Genomic DNA, 22,490 nt, shown 5'->3' with positions numbered 1-22,490 from the left:
GCAATGTGGGATGCTGCTAGAGGACAGGTGCTTTGATTCTTGGCAGCATCAAGAGACTTTGTAGTAGGTGTTCTGCATCAGCTCCCCTCCATCAGTGAGATGAGAATCAAAGCAGCTGCTTTCCTTTCTCCTAGGCAGGAGGGATGGATCTGACTTAAATCTGGAGCTTTCTAGGATCCGTGCTGCTTCCCAGTCTGACTTTCCAGGAGCCTTAATCTTAAGGCAAAGCAATCACTTTGTAGGCAGCCTTCCCACTGCTAGGTGGACTGCTGCTGATGCAACTTCTCACTAGGGAAGCTGAGTTTAGCAACTGCCCTTAGGCCTCATTGAGAGCTACTGGCATTGCTGATCTGCTTCCTAGGGATGGGGGTTGGGATAGATCAACTTATTGGCTTGAGTGAGCAGTGCTGAGCAGCTTGTCAAGCAACTGTGTTTGTTCCTCCCATATTCAAACATCTCTACATCCATGAATGCCAAATATATGTATATTAAAAGGTAGACATCTCAGGAATCTTAACTAGATTTCACAGTATCCTAAAAACGAACTCCAAGGCCATGCAGTAAAGCATTCCTGCGTTAGAAACTGTGCCATCTTCTGCTTGCCGTTTGCAAGCTAGCTCAGCCATACAGTGGTCTTGCAGATATGTGGCAGTGGCTCTACTTCGATTTCTCATATTTCCTTGGTAGCACCTTTTCTCCTTGGTAGCTTTAAAGGAATCTTTCTGGAGAAGACTCAGTTGCCGGGGGCGGGGGGTGGGGTGGCTTGAGGTCTGTCTCTCTTTCCTTAAGCCCCTGCCCTCCTCCTTTTTCTTTTTAAAACCTCTCAGGTTCTGCGATTCTCCCACCAGTGACCTGGAGATGCGAAATGGCCGAGGGAGGGGCAAGCGTATGCGGCCCAATAGCAACCCCCCCATGAATGAGAGCACAGCAGCCTCTGAGAGCAAAGGGACCAGTAACAGTAGCAAGACTCGAGCAGGAGCCAACAGCAAGGGACGCCGAGGTAGCCAGAACTCTTCGGAACACCGCCTGCCACCTAGTAGCACATCTGAGGATGTCAAAGCCAGCCCCTCATCAGTGACGAAGCGGAAGAGCAAGCCCCTCTCTGACATGGAGGTGAATTCCAGCTCAGAGGATTCCAAGGGGAGTAAGCGTGTCCGCACAAACTCTATGGGCTCCGCGGCCACACCACTGGTGGCGGCGGCAGCTGCTGCCGCAGTAGCAGCCACAACCGTTAAGGTGGAACCCGCCATCTTGGACAGAAATTGCCCCTCCCCCATACTCATTGACTGCCCCCACCCTAACTGTAGCAAAAAGTACAAGCACATCAACGGGCTCAAATACCACCAGGCCCATGCACACACTGACGACGACAGCAAGCCTGAGGCCGACGGAGACAGCGAGTACGGGGAGGAGTCATCTCTTCCAGCTGACCTTGGCAGCTGCAATGGGGCCTCTGGTAGCCAGAAGGGCTCTCTGTCTCCAGCTCGCTCAATCACCCCCAAAGTGCGTCTGATGGAACCGCACAGCCCCTCGCCCTCAAGCAAGTTCAACACTAAGGCTCCTTGCAAGAAGAAGCTGGGTGGCGAAGGAGATCCTGACTCTGGTGCTCTGTCCAATGATGGCTCAGAAGATGGCCCTCTTGTGGCTGATGAGACGAGCAATGATGGCTTTGACTCATTGGAGAAAAGGAGCAGTGACAAGGAGAAGACTAAAAAGCCAGTCAGCATCAAGCCTGAGAAGATGTCTTCAAAGAGCATTAAGTCCGCCCGACCCATTGCCCCGGCCATCCCCCCACAAATCTACACTTTCCAGACAGCTACCTTCACTGCTACTAGTCCTGGATCCTCCACAGGCCTCACCACCACTGTGGTTCAGGCCATGCCCAACAGCCCCCAGCTGAAGCCCATCCAGCCCAAGCCAACAGTGATGGGAGAGCCTTTCACAGTCAGCCCTGCACTCACCCCTGCTAAGGACAAGAAGAAGAAGGACAAGAAGAAGAAAGAGTCCAAGGACATAGAGAGTCCTTTGACTCCGGGGAAAGCATGTCGAACTGAGGAAGGCAAGAGTCCCTTCCGGGGAGAACCCAGTGACCTCGGAGCTAAAGGGGAGAGCCTTCTGAACGGCTCGTCTGACCCCCACCAGAGCCGCCTTGCGAGCATCAAGGCTGAGGCTGATAAGATCTACAGCTTCACCGACAATGCCCCCAGCCCATCCATTGGGGGTGCCAGCCGGCTGGATAGTGCGGCACCCACGCAACCCATGACACCACTCCATGTTGTCACTCAAAATGGTGCTGAAGCTAGCTCTGTGAAAACGAACAGTCCGGCCTATTCTGACATATCAGATGCAGGGGAGGATGGTGAAGGGAAGCTGGACAGTGTGAAGGCCAAGGACCCTGAGCAGCTCACCAAGGAAGGGGCCAAAAAGGCCCTGTTTCCCCCTCAGGCCCAAAACAAGGACTCTCCCTATTACCAAGGTTTTGAAGCGTATTACTCACCAGGCTATGCCCAGTCAAGTCCTGGCCCCATCAACCCCAGCAGCCAAACCAGTGTAGACAGTCAGGCACTGAAACTGAAGAAGGATGAGGAGTCCCCGAGCCCGGAGGTGAAGGTGAAGAATGAAGCTTGTGAGGAGAAGAAGGCCGAGCTGGGGCCCTCCAGCCAGCAGCCCTCGGTTATCCAGCAGAGGTCCAATATGTACATGCAGTCCCTCTACTATAACCAGTATGCCTATGTGCCTCCTTACGGCTACAGTGAGCAAGGCTATCACGCCCACCTGCTCAGCACTAACCCTTCCTATCGGCAGCAGTACGAAGACCAGCAAAAGCAGCGCCAGAGCCTGGAGCAGCAGCAGCAGCAGCAGCGAGGGATGGACAAGAAGATGGAGCTGGGCCTGAAGGAGAGGGAGGTGGTGCTCAAGGAGGAGTGGAAGCAGAAGCAGTCTCTTCCCCCCACTCTGACCAAAGCGCCCAGCCTGACTGACCTGGCCAAATCGGGACTGAGCAAGGCCAAGGATCAGGGAGCGGAGGTGGCCAAGTCGGTTATCATTCCCAAGCTGGAGGATTCCTCAAAGCTCCAAGGCCAGGCAGCAGAAGGCCTCAAGGGGAAGCTAAGTGAAAGTAGCCACCTGGGCAAGGAGACTGCAGAGTCCAAAGCAAGTTCAGACTGTGGCCGGCAAGCTGAAGTGGATTCTGTGCTCTGGTATCGACAGGTAATGAATGAATGGGGAGAGGAATATGCTTGGTTGGGGGAGGTGGGGAAGGAGCACTCCTTGGCTTTCTGGGACCCAGAAAGTAACTGGCTGGCTCTGAGGAGGCAGGCAGTGGTGTGGATGTGTAGAAGTATATTAGTGCTTAGTGATATTTTTCTAGCTTTCCGGTTCCTGCAATGTTTACATAGACAAATATATACATAGTGCAACTGTGTATGGATGACCAGATATGCTAACACTGACTTTGTCAACTGCTTGACCCATCCTCGCTCGATGGTGTTGTGTTCCTCTTTTCTGCCTCAGCCTCTGAGCTTTAGACATCCAGGTTGATCTCTGCTTGCCCAGGAATTTCACATAGTTCCTGCCATGGGCTGGTATGTCCCTGACCATCTTCCAGGCATTTCTCTTTAAGAAAACAAGATCTTCTGGAGCGCACAGAGGCTCGATGGCCTTCCTGGCTTTTAAGAGTGTCTGTTTTGGGAGGGTCAGCCTGACAGTCCTTGCTAGTGCTGCCGTAATCATGAGAGAGAACAGGGATTCAGAGGGGTTCTAGGAGACCATCAGACATAGTTTGTCCCTTGACGAAGTCAGACACACTGTTCAGTCAGCTTTGTGTGGTTCAGTGGCCAAAGCCTTGAAGCCAAACTTGCCTCCAAGTGTAAGTTTTGTTGGAAAGAAAGAGAGAGAGAGAGAGGGCAATGTAGCACAGACTGAATTAGCTGGAGATGGCAGGCTATTAAAAGGTAGCATTTAGTGCTTGATGAATGTTGAGCTATGAATCTATGCTGCTGGGTGCTGCATGTCTACCCAGAGTCTGTTGTGGCCGGCAACCATATTGCATAGAGTGGAGAAAGTTTCATACAGCTGTGAGTCTGGGACTGGGAATCGGGCTAGGGGAGTGGTGAGGGCTATGAGATCAGAGACTTTCTCTGATCAGTTTCCAAAGGTCTGATGTCTTGCTAAGTAAGAGAGGGCTTGAATGGCTCTGTGCTCAGTCTTAATGCACACCCGCCGCTACCACCCTGCAGTCCTCATCTCTGCAGCCAGAATGTCTGCATTGTGTGGCAGAAACACAGTCAGCAAAGGTGATTCATCAGTGATCAAGACTAAGGAATAGTCACCAACACTTGTGTAACTTAGATTTCAAAGTGTTGGGGAGTGCGAAATGTTGACTTTGGACAAGGACGAGTGGTGAAAGGAAGGAATATGAGTATGTAGCAACAAAGGGCTAGGGCTACTATAGAGCAACAGTAATGAAGGCAGAGGGAGAAACATGTGGAGTGCAGACGTCTGTCTTTTCGTCCTTTTTGAGTTCTGAAGCTCTTGCGTGCGTTAAGGTTTGTTTTTTAAGTTGCAACCACAGTTGTCTTCCTCCTGTAATCAAAACTGAGACTTCCAGGTTTTCAGAGATGTTATCAGAATCTGTTCTGCATATTTCACACACACACACACACACACACACACACACACACACACACACACACACACATATATAAAAACTTATTTCACTAGGTGAACCACTTTGAGAACGGTTGAAAAGTGGAATATAAATATTAGCAGTAGTTGGATTCCCTTTCCAGGCAGCCATCTGACGTGACTGTATGTTCCTGCAGGAGGCAGAGCCCCGCATGTGGACCTATGTTTATCCTGCCAAGTACTCTGACATCAAGACAGAGGACGAGCGGTGGAAGGAAGAGCGGGATCGGAAGTTGAAGGAGGAGCGAAGCCGCAGCAAAGAGCCCGTGGCGAAGGAGGACGGGAAGGAGAGCATCGGCTCTGACTGCAAAGTGCCTTCCAGCGAGGAGTCGCGCTTGGTGGGGAAGGAGACCAGGCCCAGTACCCATGTGCCAGTGTCCTCGCCTCTCAGTCAGCATCAGTCCTACATCCCTTACATGCACGGCTACTCCTACAGCCAGTCGTACGACCCCAACCACCCCAGTTACCGGGGGATGCCCACTGTCATGATGCAGAACTATCCAGGTATGGGGGCTTAGGCTGGACTTGTGTACTTGATGAACTTCCTTGGGAGGTTTGCTCATCGTCAGCCTTGGAATGAGATGAAAATCAAAAGTGTGATGGCTGGAGGCTGGCGTAGATGCTTCTGGCATGGAGGTGGAATTTACCATCCAACCAAATAAAGATGCAGACATGGGAATTTCCCAACAATGCATTTAAATAAAACATACAGTGAAATGATTCCTAAAGCCTCCCCCTGCCCCAGGACCAAACGGCACTCCGGAGCAGGGTGAAATGGGGGACGACTTAATATGTAATCTGTAGCCTTGCTGAAAATATTGAAAGTTGAGAATGTGTGTGCTATTTTTTTAAAGCAAATTAAATGAACATGATTGCACAGTTTCAACATTCCTCTTAAGCATATTCAAAAAAATTTAATTAGTAGGAAAGAAAGTATGACTTTCTGTATATTAATAAAAGCAACAAACTCATCAGAATATTATGATAAAGGTTAGTTCAACAACTTTAAAAAGTAGACCAGATTGAGATGCGAAGAGAGCTTTCTTAAATTCCATTCCTTAAATAACCAGCCTTATTTCAAGGAATGCACATATCCATTGTGTTTAATTGATACAAGACGAAACACTGGCCATATATTGAAGTAAGCTTGGACAATTAATTTTAAAACATCCCAGTGAAATATCTCAACAGTCTAAAATTCCAAAGACTGCATTTAATATTGGTGCAGGCTGATCAACAAAATAAGTATGTTAAGACAGAAATGAAGACTGTATACTTCTACCTTCCAGATTTGACTATTTCTGTAACATTACAGAAGCACCCAGGTTCATTTCCTAGCATCTCCAGGTAGGGCTAGGGAAGAGCCATCTTGAAACCCTGGAGAACTGCTGCCAGTCAGTGTGAACAGTACTGAACTAGAGGGGCCAAGGGTTTGACTCAGTAGAAGGTAGCTTCCTGTGTATAGTCAGCCTGATTGTTGATGTCCATTGTCTGACTCAGGAGCCACACTTGGAGCGTGGCTACCTGGCACCTGGGCATTATTGAGCCCTGGGCTAATGATCTTAGGGAATTGAGCAAGGCATCACCCCTCCTCCATAAGACCAGTCTTCCACAGATGTAGCAAAAGCGACTTCAAACTTGTCTTCAGCCAGAACATTCTCTCAAGAAATACTACCAGGCTGCTGGATTCTACAGCAGCCCTCCGTGAATGTGGATTAATAAATGCACAACCCCGTCTTAAGGCTCTGCCCTCACTGAGTGTCTGGCTCAGTCCTGCTTCTTGCCTCTCGCCTTAGTGGATTTGGGATGACCACTGGTCCCTTTTGATAGCTGCTTCTCAACTGGGGTGAATGGGCGAGGCCTGACTCTGGCTGGCATTTCCTTCACAGGCTCCTACCTGCCCTCCAGCTATTCCTTCTCCCCATACGGCAGCAAAGCCTCTGGGAGCGAGGAGAGTGAAAAGTCCCGCGCCAGTCCCAGCATCGTCTGCAAATCCAGCTCCGAATCCAAGGCTCTGGACATCTTGCAGCAGCACGCCAGCCACTACAAGAGCAAGTCCCCGACGGTGAGTGAGAAATGGGTGCCTGGTGCGTTACAACAGTGGAGTCTGTCTTCCCGCCTGCCTCTGGCACTTGGGTCTCAAGCCTGTGGGGTGCCGGCAGGGTCTCCCGGGCTGGTTGCAGCCTGGCGGGGGAGAGCTGGGGGGGAGGGGGAGTCTCCTCTGCTTGCGGGGAAGCCGCTGGGCCCTTCTAGTGAAGGCAGCTGGCTTGCTGCTCCCCTTGCAGGCTCGCGTCTGGGCTTCAGCATGTCTCTGTCTGTGGTTACTTTGCAGATAGGCGAGAAGGCTTCTCAAGAGCGGAGTGGCTGTGGGGTGGGAGGAAGCAGTGCAGGCTGCAGCGGTGTCGGTGGGGGAGCCAGTGGCGCAGAAAGAAGCGTTGACCGGCCCCGCTCCTCTCCTTCGCAGCGGCTGATGTCCACGCATCACCACCACCACCACCTGGGCTACTCACTGCTCCCGGCCCAGTATAACCTGCCCTATGCAACAGGTGAGAGCGGCGAGGGCGGGGGCCGGGCTGGGCCAGGTGGGGTGTGCCCGCCCCACCCCGCCCCAGTCAACCTGGGCTGGGCTGGAGGCTGCTTTGGCACCTCTCTCACTCCACGGTGCTCTGCCATTCTGCTTCCCTGCAGGTCTCTCCTCAACAGCCATTGTTGCCAGTCAGCAAGGCTCTGCTCCTTCCCTGTACCCCCCGCCCCGGAGGTGAAAACGGTAAGCCTGCCCCATGCGGCATCATTGGGGTTTGGAGGGAGGCAGTCGTGCTGCGGGGTTTTTCCATCCAAGCCAGCAGGCCGAGTGGGCCTTTCTCATGCCCGGGAATCTTGAGTTAGATCGCATGTGATCAGACAAATTCGGGGGTTAGTGGCTGACAATACCATTTAAAAAATTTTAAAAAGCTACAATGCAAACTGTGTCCAAGGCAGTGGGTTACATGCAGCGAATGCCCTTAGTTCCTGCACTGTTTTACCCCAGTTGTTGTACCTCCCTTGTTGGGGTCCGTCAGTTACAGCTTGCAGTTTGTAGTCACCTCTCCTGTTGGTTCTAGCCTGGCATTTGGAAATTCCTTGCTGCATATTGGCTCCAAGGATTGCTTGAACTCAGTATTCTCTTCTCCTCTACCCTGTATGATGTCGGTATCTCCTTCTTAGGGTCTTTATAAGAAAACTCATTGTTCCCGTCTGCTGTAACTGCATCACCACCTTGTGGCAAAAGCTGAAAGTGTTGGAGGTGCTGAGTTGTTTTCTCCTTTTTTTTCCCCCAACAGGACATGATCGGATAACCTAGGCTATACCAAGCCATGTGACTGGCTCACATGAGGAAGCGCTGGAAGTTGCATTAGACATCAGTTGAATGGTGTTGATTGTTCTGCTTGACTGTCCTGCCCTAACGCAAGGCAGGCTCTGCCCCATCCCTGTTGAACACAGACTGAGCCCCATATGTGTGAGTTGTGGAGCCGGGACTTGCAGAAATATTTATTCACCTGACTTGGGGGTTGATTGGCCTATGTTTCCAGGACTCCTTGGAGTGGGGACTCAGTAGTGGTGGGCCAAGCAGTGTGGCATCACAGGACATTTGGGATGCTGGGGAGGGAGGGCATGTTAGCCCTGGGTTCCGGCCACAGTTTGCCTGCTCCTGGTCTACAGCCAGGATGGCTACTCTGGGGCTGGCTGAAGGCGAAGAGAACCTCCAGATCGGCGTAGTGCTAAGTGGCCACCCAGCCCCAGCAGGTAGGCGGGCTTCTGCAGAGACCCCAGGGAAGAGAGGCGTGTCATGCTTCAGTGGCTGGCCTGGAAAAAGTTGGGGAGCAGGAGGCAGCAGGGTCGGGGATGAGCACAAACCAACGGAGTGCTTCTCTGCCAAGAACCATACTGAAACTCTCTATAGCACTTTGCCTTTAGAACTGCTGCTCCCGCAAAGGCTCTCCTTTCCATTGGCTGTTCCCTGAGAGCGCCCCCTGCTGGCAGGACTTGCATGGTGGTGGTGTTGCGGCAGCCGCTGCCACCACCGCATTGTTGCTGTACAAACAAATACATCCAGTTCTGCCTCAAAGGGCCTCTTGGCAGGCTGGCCTGCTCCCGTCGGAAGGACCTCCACTGCTACCTAGCAGCCGTCTCACTCCCTCCACTCTGCAGGAAGGCCACTGGCTGCTTCTCCCTCACCCCCCGCCCTTCCTTCAGTCTTGGTTTCCACAACGTAAAAGTGTGTAGATGGGAATGGTTAAATTTCAGGCATGCGGTTCTTCATCCCTCAGGCCTTCACGATCATCCCTTTCCTGCAGAGAGCAAAGGGATGGACACTTGGGCATGTGAGATGTGCATGCGGGAGCTCTTGGCTTTGCTGAGAGAGGGTTGGGAGGAAGCAGGGCCTAGCACCCAGCGGCTCAGCTGTGAACACCTGCCTACTGGAAGCATCCTTGGGTTTGCTCGCAGCAGCCAGGGGTTGGCCTTCTCTTGCCAGCCACTGTGTGGGTGCTTGCTTTGCTGGTTCCAGTGCAGGGGAAGGCTTATTCCCATGTGTCACAGAATGGATGCCAGGATTTCTCCCTCCGACCCCTTGCCAGTGTCCTTGCTGACACTTCCAGCTGGAACTCTACCCACACTTATGGGAATAATTTCCTACCACCGCCTCTGCCAGATCCTTTCCTGCAGAGTGGTCCGCTTGAGTAGCAGTGTGGTGGGGATGGGGAGTCTTTCCCTACTTAGCTGACTTATGAGGAACTGGTGCTGTGTCAATCCCAACAGGGCAAGTCCCCAGCTTGGTCTTTCTGTTCCTGTCTGTATGTTGTGTGAGGCCACCCTCTGCCTCTTGAACTGTGTATATATTGTAAAAAGGAATTGTTTGAAATCTGTTGTTGGTTTTTGTTTTCCCCTCCACTGGGGGTGGGGGCTCATAGTCTCCACAAATAGCAACTTCAATGGCTGGTTTTTTAAAATAGCTTATTTATGGAGGGGGGGGGGGAAGGCAGCTAATTTCTGCAACAGTCTTATTTGACTGCTGCCCTCATTGCTTTTAAGAAGCACGTGGTGACCTTTGACCCCAGGAAGGGAGGGTACTGCACTGGTCTGCCTTCCCGGCAGCTGCCACTCAAGACACTTCCCCTGAGCTCTCTGCCCAGAGGAGCAGCATGATTGGAGGCGCTGATGTCTTTGGAAGGCTCTGCAGCGGGAACACCCAAGATGCTGGGGACTTGGGCATTTCCAGGCTGCTTGGAGATGTGCTCTTCTCCGAGGTTACCACTGTACCAGTCAGAAACGCCTTGTCTTTGGGTTCTTGGGGAGCATGAGGCACAAAGTCCAGAAGTACTGGAGCATCATCCAATCACTCATTTGATCCCCAAAGTATGGCCCTCAGTTTGTGAACCACCAGGCTAGTCCCAAGCTGTAAAAAGGAATGAGAGTTTGTTGTGCTGGGATAGTCTGGATGAGTGCCCACTCTTGAGTTAGTGAAAACGGAGAGTTCATGGAAGCACCACCTTGTTCTGAGGTGGCCTTCCCCCTTAGAATGCAGAGGGTGGCAGGAGAGACTTGAGAGATGTCCTCAGCCATGCTCAGGCGGCTTTTCACCTTAGCCTGCCTTAAGGTGTTTCTGACCTTGTAGAGAAGTATCTCCTTGACCTGTTCCGGTGGTGCAGCTAAGCCCTGGTGTTTTGTTTTAATTGGAGTGTGGAGTTTAATTCAGGATTTCCTGTCTACCCTCTGTAAAAAGTGTACATTACCTAGCTCCTTGTTTTATATATATAAATATATATATATAAATGAACAGAACACCTATGCTGTGTGCCTGTGTACATTCAAGGCACCGAGCAAATAAATCTTTGGAAGAGACAATCACACGCAGACAACAGTTGCTTTTTCTTTTCTGTCTCTACCTCTTAGTGCTGGGCATCCTCCTTGCACCCTCCTGCCTTAGCCACATCCCGTTGGCTGAGAGGGTGGCTGCGGCTGCCATTTTAGCCTTGACCCAGTGTTGAAGCACAGTGCTCTCTGCATTTAAATAAGTAAATTCCACACTAGGGCAATCCAAGTGCAGTCTGTATGAATTATGCAAATTGAGCAAATGTGTGGTAGTTAATTTTGTTTAATTCATTCTGCTGCTATTCTTTATGAGCAAGAAGAGAGACTTTCAAAATGTCCACGGTCATATCTCCCATGAGGGCTAGAGACCTCATTTAAAAACAAAACAAAAAAACAAGCTATTTTCAGGCTGCTTACTTTTTCTGCTGCTCTGCCTCTTAGTGCAGAAATACATACAGCCCTGACCAGGATTCTCTGCCCATCTTGAATCACTTAGGCTGCCTAGTGAACCTCCCCTCCCTCTGTTTTTACTTTTCCAGTAGGTTGTATTATTGCCAGGGGTGGGGTTGCATCATAGTCTCTTCCAAACTGTACCTTTGGCTTGTCATCAGGAAATAAGTGCAAAGCTATCTGGAATACTCCCATTTTTGTGAGATGCATCCAAGCCTTCCCTCTAGTGACATGTGCATGGCTTTGAGCCCTCCAAGCAGCACTAGCATTGAATCGGTCAGTTTGGGGAAGTATCTGAGTGAATAATAGCTCACTGGTACCTATATTCAGAGGGAAATAAGTCATCTGTTAACTTACCTTCAGTAGCAACTAATTCAAATAGTTGTATTTTATGGCTTTAATTTGGGGGAGGATAGAAAATTGGGTGGAAGGCAAGAATTATGGCAGACTAAGCCACTATTCTTTTTCAAGATGACTGGCTTTCTGGTCAAGAAGGATTTCAGCGATATCAATAACATATTAAAAAATCACAACAAATGCAAGTGGTACAAGTATTAAATGAAACCATGGATCTTAATAAGAAGGTAGACTTTCAGATCTGAAGAAACCCAAAAGACCACTTCCAGTTCTTTCCTTGGTGACCTGAGAGTGGTGTTGAAGGATGACTCAGACTTCAACCCCACCAGCCCCATAAAATGGTAGCCATATTACAGAAGGGATTAGGGTAACTGTACAAGACAAGATGGATGCTAACACAATTTGGAGAATTAGAGAAAGGAACCCAAAAGCACCAAGTCCATTTTGAAACGTGTGTGTGTTAGCTAGGGGTGTGGAAAGAACTGCTGGGATATTTATTGATTGCAGCTTCTGTACTCAAACAGGAGAGGGGGAACCTTGGGCAAGGACAGCAAGCCAAAAGTCTGAGGGGCAGAGGAACCCAAGGCAGGTGTGACTTAGCTCATCCGAGAACCTGATAGGTTGGATAACCCCTGTAGAGGATCTTCTTGCACGCTGTTGGATTTGCTAGGTTGACTGTGCCTTCCTGTGACGACATCCTCCCAAGCTGATTTGGGCAGAAGGGAGCATGGCTGCTGCTTGGTTCTGTTGATGAGTCCTGCAAGTGGCTGGAGATGACCTGTTCGGTTCCTGTGGCTGAAGATCTCTGTTGATGCAGAACAGACTGATGGTGCTGTATTGGATGGGCACAGGGCAGTTCAAAAAATCTGAATGCTGGATTACAGTATGTACTACGAAGTGGAGCTACTGTTCATGCAGTAGTCAAAGAACACTGGAGAATTATCCCTCTTAAATTATGAGGCTTTGTGTTAACAAAGTACCAGGAAATTCTTCCTGTAGAAGGAGTATTTTTCAACAGCTAGAGCTTTAAAATTTGACAATCACAAGTAAGAGCTGAGACATTTGAACTGCAGGATTAATACAAGTCACTGAAGTTAGCTAAGAACGGTCACTGAGCACACAAGTGTTGTTGTTACTTTATGCAACACCTAAAGCAAGTACACAGGTGTACAGAAGAGCCAATAAAACTAGAGAAGGTAATATAAAAATGCCGAGAATATATCAAGGAAGCTTGAGAATAACACCCTAAAACCCAGAGGTAAAGTGAATTGCTTTATAAAGGAACTTAAATATATTTTGTATTATGGAACCCAAATCCTGTTAAAATGCAGATGATCGATTATGAAGTGGTAACTCACCATCATGTACACTTAGCCTGTTCTACCACCTAGTGAGGAAAAAGCTTACACTTCCTACAATCCTGTCTATTAGTCTTCGTTATGCTAATACTAGAAGCGAGAGCACAGTAAGGTTCTTAACATTTGACTGGTAAATATAGATGATCAGTTTACCAAGTGATTATATGGTTAAGGGAGATATATATATGTTACCCCTTGCCCGACAGTCATCTGTATTTGCCCTGTACGTTCCTCTTGTCTAGATTACTGTAGATTAGTTTATCTATTCATAGCAAGTCAGTAGCAGGTTTACATGTGGCTGCTTGGATCTCTTGAACTCATTGGTATGACAATTAACTCTACATATTATGTTAAGGATAGTAGGTTATCCCTTGCCACACACTGTGCTATAATGCCTAAGGCATCATCCATGCTCAGCACCACCGTGAAAGTGGAGAGAGGAGGAAGCCAGCTTCATTCAGTTTATTCCTGGACAGCCTTTTCTCTGAAGCCTCCAGGAGAAATATTTCTACTAGATGAGAAAGAGAACATAGTACTTGCCACTTGTTTGGTAACAGCAAGTGAGACCATCAAGACAACCAGAATCCAAGAAACTAAACAGTCGATCAAAAAGCAGGTGACTGACATATTGTGGGGTGCAATTCCTTCCCAGGCCATTTTTAGTTTCAGTACTATTTATAAGACCCAGTTGCCAGTTTGTATTAGTGGGAGGGGAGGAAATTAATGAGGCTCTCCCTGTACCAGTTCAAGTTGCAAGCAGTTTGGAGAAATATTTTTAAAGGACATAATCAGTTATGGACAAGAAGTGTTGGGAATTGTACATTATGGACAAAGTTTGTAAAAACAGCTATATCATTCATCCCTTAAATAGTCTATCATCCATTGATCTCACAGTGACCATTGACAGAAGGATAAGATATGAGGATTCAACAATGTAAACTGGTATTTACTGTTAGCTATTAGGAAACTGTTCCTAATAGCTTGAGTGTTGGTTCAGGATTAAGTTGTCCTGCATCAAGTGGGACATAATTCTTAGTGAGCATGCATAGAATTGCAATCTAAGAATAGAAGGATGTCAGATCAGGTTCCCTTCAAATATCCAGGAATCCATTGGAAATTTTTAAGGTGAGCCTGGCCACATGAGCATCTATCAAGGTTTGAGATAGGTGTCCCAACTCAGGTTCAGGGGTCCACAAATTTAGGCCTCCATATGTGCGTAAATCCATGTGCTTTCCAACACACAGAAAGAGAAGCAGGTCTTCTCTCGTTTGCACTGGGATGGGAAGAGAGTAAGCAGCAGTGGTAACCCTCTCCTCCTGCCCAGAAAGGATCCCTGCTGTTTCTTACCTTTGTCAAAAATGGTAGTGGAAGCAAGACCTCTGGGGAGGAGGTCTGTGCGGTGCTGCGTGTCCTGTGTGTGAAAGGGCTGGGGCACTTACCAGTGGCATGTGGATTTGAGGATTTGTCTCCTAGCAAGTTTGACCCCTGTACGGTCACCCTGTGGTGCCAACTCATCCAAACGCTCAATACTTCTCTCCACTCACACTGCGTAACACAGCAGGAGACAGCAATGCTACCACAATTGCCCACAAGGGGATGCTTTGGTAGCATCAAGCTAAGCTCCTTTTCTAGAAAGCAGGGCCAGTTTTCCATGTTTGAATGCCCCTTTTTATTGAAAGCTGCACTAATGCAGTGTTAATATTAACCTGATAGAAAGGCTAGAGCACAAAGCTTTTCAGAAACCCACACAGTGTTGGTCACCCCAGTGGTGCCACCTATGGTTTGCTAAACAGCGTTAATGTTCCTCACCGCTCTACACTAAAAGCATGCCCCCTGTTTAAGAGTCTGAGTGAACATAAGAATATGCAGTTCTTAAAATGGATGCCAAATAACCAACTGAATGAAAAGCCCAACACTAATTTAACAAGTCATGAGGCCTGTCCCCCTCATCACCTGTGGACTCCTGGCCCCCTGCATGTCTGGACAGGATGTCTCCACTAGGCTAACCAGCAGACCACAGAGCTGTGTGAAAGGGCTCCATTTACCTTCCATTTACTATTGTGCGATTACATGTGCAGACTTTATATTATTCGCTAGGTAACACATTTCAATGGAAAAGTCAACTCGGAAGATATACAGGTCACTCTAACAATAAGAAATGCGGTTTCAGTCCAGAAGAATTTTGTTTTTCCCTTCCTCCGAAGAGGCGATTTAGCCCCCTCTCGTCTTTGAAGCATACTCAGGTCCCACTGAAGTGCTGCACTGGGTCTAATCGTCATCCGAAGAGACCTGATCCAGGGAGTATACCATGAACAACACATCTGGTCGAGATGGGACACAAGGATGGCCAGGTCTCACGATTTCAAAGCCCAAAAAACTGAACGTCTTCAGTAATGGAGCTGTAAAGACAGAAACTATCAGCAGCAAATAGGAAGGGTTTGTTTGCACCCATCCCAGTGCAAATTGCAACATTTCCAATTCTTCATAGATTGCTGAAGACCAGGATTTTATTGGCAACTACTTCTCTTTTTATATATGCCCTCATTCCCTGTTGCTTTTCTAATCTCTGCTGTCAACTTACTCAACGACTACACAAGCTTACCAAAAATGCCTCAATCCCAGCTCCACTGATAGAGAAATGCCAGAAATGAAGCAGGCTCACTCATGTGATAATAATGGCTGGCAGTAAACTACCAACCATTCAGTGTAAGCATTTAGATAGCAAATCCTCAAGTCAGACTTTAAACAGCTGTAATTCTAGATGGCCTGCAGTCTTTCCAAGCCTGAGACGATCTGAATACCGGCTGTCTTCCAATAAAGCTACTCTTCTTCCCAGAACAGCTATCATCAGATTGCATACCTTTAATCAAGCCCCTTTGCTTCTAGAGGGGCTAGTAACCTGACAGAAGTGGCTTTTTTAAAACTCAAGAGGAATTCATGGTTTCTTTTAATGGGTCTCACAACTGTTCCAAGACGAACATGTTCCATATAGTAACAGATTTAATGACACTTAATTTAGACCATTCTGCTTAATACTAAATCCCTACACTTCCTTAATTTAATTATCTATGTATAGACACTTAATATATTATCATAAGGGCTGGGAGAGGGCAGAGGTGTCAAAAGCCCAGTTGGTCATGTATCTACTTTGTACAGAATTGAAGACTGGCTGAATGCCCAGGTGATTTTCCTGAAAGCTAGGAAGAGAAAGTGGTTTCCTTCCCCATTCCAGCTGAACTAATGTGCTTAGAAATGCAGTTGTCCTACTTATCACTTAGATAAACTCTATATCCCTCAAATGCCAATCTGGCTTTCCTACTATGCAGAGGCCCTTCTTTAAAAAACTGGTCAAAAGTTACAGGCTTGGCATCAGTTTACCACAGGATGGAGAAGGCACCCCATGAAAGGCTGCAGAAGTAAGCTATTTACTTCCTCTCCGAGGAAGGAGAGAATCCAAGGTTAAACACTCACCTCTGTCTTCTCTGCTTTTTCGGAAGCAAATAAAGACATAACTTGCTTTCATTTTCTCTTCAGCAAATTCCAACAGTGCTGATAATCTGTTGAAGGGGAGAAGATAACGTCACATGGAGGCAGCCTCCCCTGGGATAATTCTTTAAGCTTTCTTGCTCTTCAACTGACAGGTTGTCAGTGTGTCCCCTGCCACCCTCCCGCTTTTCCTTTTGTTGCTGACTGTCAGGAAAGAAGCAGGCACACCAGGAAGAAAAAGCCATGTTCAATGAGGAGGAGGAGGCAAGGGAGTGAGCAGGGACTGAAATCTGAAGGGACTGCTGCTACTACTACTGTACACCAGGACCTGAAAAACATGAAACGGCAGCAGCAGAAAAACAGAGGAGAGAAGTTCAAATCATGTTGAAATTTGGGGTTGAAAGTGGGTCCAAAACACACCATGTCCAAGAGCCTGAAAAGCATGCCAACTGAATGGCCTCAGCCCTACCACCACGCTAAGTCAGGGATTTCTTGCCACTGACCCAGCAAGCGGCAGTTAAAAATGAGTCTTTAAAATCAATGCCTAACTGAATACTGGCCACAGGACTGGAGAGCAACAGCAGGCAGAGATTAACTTGGAAGGGATTTTGTTAATATGGTAATGATCAATTTTAATAAGCACCTCCACCAAGTTTATTTTAGCTAACTAAAAATAATCGGTTATGCAATTGTACTTAAGCCACAATGACAGTGATAGTCCCATCACCAAAGAAAGGTGTCGGAGGAAAAGAATGAAAGAGCCAAAACATTTATAGAAATGAAATACAAGAGGGAGGAATGTGATAGCAAGCATTACCTCTTCAGAATAGTCACATGGGATTCCCTGGGTGTGGTAAAGCCCTGCTCTCCAAGAGTGGTTGTATAAGTTGAAGCTGCTGCACATGTCCCTTTCAGACAAACTGGTCCATGAGGACCAGCACATCCCACAACTGTCACCTTGTGACAGAGAAGAGAAGAGAGGCCACGTCTTCCCCTCCAGCCTCAACTGTCACCTCGGAGAAGAGAGACAGAGTCCTCCAAACAGAAGAGGAACACTAAACACAGCAAAATTGTTCACAGGAATCAACTTGCATATGCTCTTGAACCAAGATTTTTGGGTGTAAGCCATAGTACCTGTAAACTGCAGTCCTCTTCAGCCATTAGAAGAGCAAGTGGTTCTCATGGTTACAGTGCTGAAAGTGGGTAGGAAGTCCTGCCCCAGTGCTATCATTCACCCACTCTCTCCAGCCACTCACGGTTACAGCACCATTTATGTGAAAAGGCAGAAACAGAAACCGCAACCAACAGCAATCACACAAGCATCTCTGTAACCATGAGTGGCTGGAGAGAGGGATGAGCGACTGGGGGACTGATGGCCAAGTTCACTTTGCAGCCCAACAAGGAGTTTTACTCCCCCTCAGCTTTAGCTCACACCTAAGAGTCCAGCAACCTCCACTAGGTCAGAAAGGAGAAGGGAGGCAGTTGTCTTTAAGCTTAGCCAAATGAGGCACATCCACACTTCAGTAGCATCAGACAGATGGGTTGAGTATTAGAGGGCATTGTGCATTCAAAGTGCCCTCCTAGAGAAATCGCTTTATGGTGCTGAAAACTGACCTTACCAGCAAGAAAACGTCTATTGGGTCACAAGGGAACATTTGAGGGCAACTCTAGTTCCACACAAAGCTCTGTTGGAACTGGAGAACCCACAAGCTTCTGCTGCAGCTGTAACAGAAATGTCTCTGGGCTCACAATACCAAGAAAAGTCGAGAGTTTACACCTGCAACTGGAATCTAAGACTGCCCTTGGAAAAAGTCTGAAGTGGCTAGGGAAGGTTTAAGTAGGCATACACTGGACTAAGGCGACAGTAAAATTTGAGCTGCTTGGCATCAGCTTTTCTCACAGCTGCTGTGGCAAGCAACACTGCACTCGTTGTGCAACTGCTTGACAAATCCCAGGCACCAGGGAAGCATGGTGCCTAGAAATTTAGCTGTGGCAGCAAGACTTGGATATTCTGAGGTAGTTATTTAATATAGTCTGTCCCAGGCAGCCCTGTTTCTGTTCTAAGTATGTTACTTATTATATAGGGGATAAAGAGAAGCCCGTTTACCCTGCTATTCCTCGGTGTCTGTCACTAAGTCCAGTGATTTTGTCAGGTGTCCATTGTTTGGTTCCTGCATTTTTGGACTGGCTCCTAGGTCCAAAACAATTTGTCAAGCCTCCTAACAAATAAGATAGCTACTGGCCCACATTCTCTTACCCAAAGAGAAGATATTTTAAAAACCAAAGTTGCTGGACTCACCCTTCTTTACTCCCATCAGCTAATAAACCATCAGGGATTTCCACAAAAAGACTCTGATTGGATAGCACTGCATCCCAGGAAGAAGTCTTTACTTCCGTAACTTTGTACTGGAAGTGGACAATGTGTGGTTTCCCATCATGCACTGGAAGATCTTGGTTAACAGTGAGCTTCTCATCCTTTGAAAGAAACACACAAACACACATGGATACATAGAATAAAAAATAGGAAAAGCTATTGAGATTAGCCTTTTTCAGGCACTTTCATTGCTACGCTGGTTGACACCTACTAATGCTTTAAAAAAAAAGGCAGAACAGCTGATGTCCACAATGCTTCAACTAGAAAATATGTTCAGTCTGAATAAATTAATGACACCAAATTCAGTGTCTTGAAGGACACAGTTAAGTGTATCTAGAACTAAGCACATTCCCTCTCTCCAAAGACTGCCTTCTGAAACTTGGTGTCTGTGCAATCTCGAGTTAGACATGCATAATCAGACATTTTTTATAGTTTCTGACAACAAAGTTTGCATACTCAGAACAAACCTGTAAAGATATAAGCCGGAATAAAATGCTTCTAGAAGAACTTTTCATTTTGATACATTCAGGATTGTTAAAAGAACACTTTAGCTCTGCTTCTTCACAAGCTTGAACATGTGACCCAGTAACAATTCTTCCTTGTACCCTGGTCAAATCAGGAAATAGGGACAGCAGCTGTACCATGACAGCTGTCAAATGTCAAACGTTTTTAGAAATTCAGTACATGGTCCTTTTCCCAGTCATTTGACTGGATACAGATGTGGTCCAACTCTAAACCTCATATATGCATTAAGAAGGGATCTCAAAATATCCTACTGTGAAAGAAGATGTTAAAGGATACGTCCAAATTATTCACTACCAATATAAGAATGTGATAGAAATATTGGCAATACAAACATATGCACAAATTATTTAAGGTATCACAGTTTAGTTGATTTAGCCAAATGGTTTAATGAATTAAACATGCTCCCAACTAACTGATCAAGAGCCAGGTTTGTCTTTTTAAAAAGCACTGAAAGGAATTCTAACACACATTAGGACAGGCATCATCCTTCACACTCCTCTCACTCCGACTTGGCTGCCTCTCTGACTCCTGCTTTGTCCTGCCACAGAATTAACCCCAGACACCAAGGCTGGAATTCACCAGGTTGAGGAATGCATTCATCCCAATGAATACCAGCCTGCATGCCTGGGGCTAACTCTGGAGCAAGACAGGAGATAGAGAGGCAGGGTGGTGCAAGAGGTGTGTGAATAAGCCTCACTTGCAGCTCATGTTCTGCCCCACCCCACCCATACCAACCACCACTGGCTGCAACATTTGCAGGCATCAACTTGGAACAAAGCAAGTATGCCACCTTCAAAACAACTGGCTTTGTCAAACTGTATTCAGATCAACCAAAACTCATATTCAGATGTCTGTAAACTGGAAGACAACTCTAATTTTTATCTATGTGCCATCAAATATGTTGGCATACTACAAATATGAACCTCAAAAGATGTTTAGAGCCCCATCAATTACCCTCCTCACTAATCAAGTTTTCACAAGTGCCATATTCTGAATGAAATGGGCCTACTCCACCAAGGACTGCATTGTACCTATGCAAGCCTCACCAAAAGATGTGAGGTTATGCAGGAACAAGACTCAGGTGAGTTGTGCAGGAAAGGCACACATTCATTTCCATGAAGCCACAACTCTGCAGTGATAAGTCGTGATCTCTGCCTGGAAAGCAAGAGTGGTTGGAGAGGCAAGGTCACACCAGAAACACACTTGTAGCAAGCAGTTTTAGGTAATATGGACAGCCATGGTTCCTTAGCAAATAAGACTTGTTCTAGAGCAGAGCTTCAGCACTGCCACTTCCTGTTTTAATTCAGCAACATTCCATGTTTCGAAACATGACTTTCACTCCTTGGAAGGGGAGGTTAAAAAGACAACTCCAGAGGTCAGAGGGCAAGGATGTCCTACCCATATGTTTAAATCAGGGTCCACAATACTGCATGAGAGTGGTAAACAGCTCTCAGCCTTTCAAGGATCAGCTGTGGTTACATGGCCTTTCAGATCTAATCTCTAGATGGCTCAGCAACTGTCCAGCCTTTTTGGTTTCTAATCTGTAGCACTAGAAGGGAATCTATTTACCTCTTCCTGGTGGCAAGATGAGAAACTTGTTTTATGAGCTGATGCATTAGCTTTGTAAGCATTATGGAAGCAGAGCTCTGGGGAGAATAGTAGTTGGGTAATTATTCAGAGCAGCTCAGAGTGAGAACTGGAACTGAGCGTTGTTTTCTCCATTATACGCACAACAAATCAGTACCAACTAACTCAGCGCAGAATTCCATTTCACTGCTTCCTCATTTGTGGCCTTAAAGTAAGCAAAGGAGCACTGAGGCACAAGAAGTCCCTTACTTGAAAAGATATCCAGAACTGCCAAATCAAAAAACAGTAATACCAGAGGCAACATGTTTGAACAACAGAGTGAAAAGCTGGAGTTTTCAAAAGTCAAAAATTCCTATGATGTTCTTTGAGGGTCTCTTATTCTGGACCAAGAAGCTATTCTCTCGAAAGTAAGGCTCATCTAACATCAAAAATATATTACCAATTCCCTGCCCTCCCACCACAAAAAAGGTGACCTACAGACATGGAAGTAGACTCACCTTATATATCAAAGCTGAGAGAGAAGGATCCCTGCCAACCCCTCGCCCACCGGGGATCTTCGACAGTGGGTGAGGGGCATCAGGAGCACCACAGAGGCCCTGGGACAATGTGCCTGCAGCACTGTAGTTGGGGACACTTACTCAAAGGCAAAATACTACTGGAAGAGAAAAAGGGAGAGGACCCAGTTAGATATGCAAGCACTGCCCAATTCAGTTGAGACTCAGAGAAAACACACCAATAATACCATCGCCTGCCTATAACACATTTTGGAATGAAAATTCTCTGACAAAAGAGGCCGAGAAGAGAATTCTATTCATTCGGGAGAGGGTGCACAGCAAACATTTCTACTGGCAGGAGTCCCAGGTGGCTGCAAACGCGTGATCAGATGAGCACAAGTTTTTCAATAAACATCTAGAAATAGAGTGACAGATTCTTAAAGGAACAGGGTTAGGTTTCATGTTTTCAGAAAGGGAGACAAGTGGGCTGGTGCTTCAAACCTTTTAATATGTTATTCTAGCAACTGCACAGTGCTGCCATCCACAAGTGAGCTCATCTGTCTAAAATGGTCCCTTTTTCCCCACACACACGTACACAGGGAACCATGAGAGCAAATGTAAAAAGCATGCCATGAGCTCTCTCACATGTCACAAGAGATCCTTGGGTCACACAGGTTCTCTAGTTATAGGGGCAGCTCCATGCAATGGAGAGGTACAATCCTCCCTCCCCAGACATTATAGCAATGACACACTTGCACTAGTCTGCAATTTCTTGTATCATGATCCAACAAGAGGGAAGCACTTAAAATATGCAAAGCACAAAGGTGAGAGCAGACACAGGTTATTTGTGGAGGAACCCAACACATTTCAGGCCCAAATTAGGTCCTTCATTAGGGTAATCTTGTAAATGAAGAGTATGAGAGCTTGCAGCAGAAAAATCACCAAGTGTACAACCAAGTGTGGAGCAATCATTTCCCCTATGAAGAGTCCCTTCTGGCCCAGAACACGGGGTGCTTCCTGAAGACTGTGCACTCAAGGTTTTTATGGGCTCCACTTCTTCCAATAGCTGAAGTGGCTCTGAAGGGTTTTTCATCTTTAATAAGATCATCAGCCTGCTTCCCATTTGCTAAGGTGACATGGTAAAGTTGCTAGAATATGTATTATTAGTGACCCTTCCTAATCTGCCTCCATGCCTAATCTGCAAGATCAGAAATGTTACAATAGCCCGATAGGATTTCAATAGTTAAGGATATGGAACATCCCATCCTGCTCAGGGATGAGCAGGGGAGACATCAAGATAAAATATTCACTACATAAAAAGGA

The 22,490-nt window shown here is 47.1% G+C and overlaps 2 protein-coding genes across 3 annotated transcripts in view; one reads left to right on the top strand and one right to left on the bottom strand.

Annotated features, from left to right (window-relative positions):
* ZNF609 (zinc finger protein 609) overlaps positions 1 to 10,569 on the top strand; it is a 128,477-nt gene extending 117,908 nt beyond the window's left edge. For both annotated transcript variants that reach the window (XM_053272226.1, XM_053272227.1), the window contains exons 5-10: positions 828 to 3,210; positions 4,824 to 5,190; positions 6,576 to 6,751; positions 7,019 to 7,232; positions 7,375 to 7,453; positions 8,007 to 10,569. In XM_053272226.1, coding sequence (XP_053128201.1) covers positions 828 to 3,210; positions 4,824 to 5,190; positions 6,576 to 6,751; positions 7,019 to 7,232; positions 7,375 to 7,448 — 3,214 coding nt within the window. In that variant the 3' untranslated portion in view covers positions 7,449 to 7,453; positions 8,007 to 10,569. The remainder of the gene's footprint in view (positions 1 to 827; positions 3,211 to 4,823; positions 5,191 to 6,575; positions 6,752 to 7,018; positions 7,233 to 7,374; positions 7,454 to 8,006) is intronic.
* A 963-nt stretch (positions 10,570 to 11,532) lies between these two features.
* OAZ2 (ornithine decarboxylase antizyme 2) lies at positions 11,533 to 21,311 on the bottom strand (the record flags this gene model as incomplete). The annotated part of the gene is made up of 5 exons (XM_053272230.1): positions 11,533 to 15,100; positions 16,173 to 16,258; positions 18,295 to 18,378; positions 18,487 to 18,662; positions 21,171 to 21,311. Coding segments are annotated over 5 exons (618 nt in total), but the record flags the coding sequence as incomplete, so codon positions are not given.
* Between the last annotated feature and the right edge of the window lie 1,179 nt (positions 21,312 to 22,490).

Source organism: Hemicordylus capensis, chromosome 10 (assembly GCF_027244095.1).
Source record: "Hemicordylus capensis ecotype Gifberg chromosome 10, rHemCap1.1.pri, whole genome shotgun sequence".
NCBI classification, from domain to species: domain Eukaryota; kingdom Metazoa; phylum Chordata; class Lepidosauria; order Squamata; family Cordylidae; genus Hemicordylus; species Hemicordylus capensis.
This window is presented reverse-complemented; position numbering and strand designations above follow the sequence as displayed.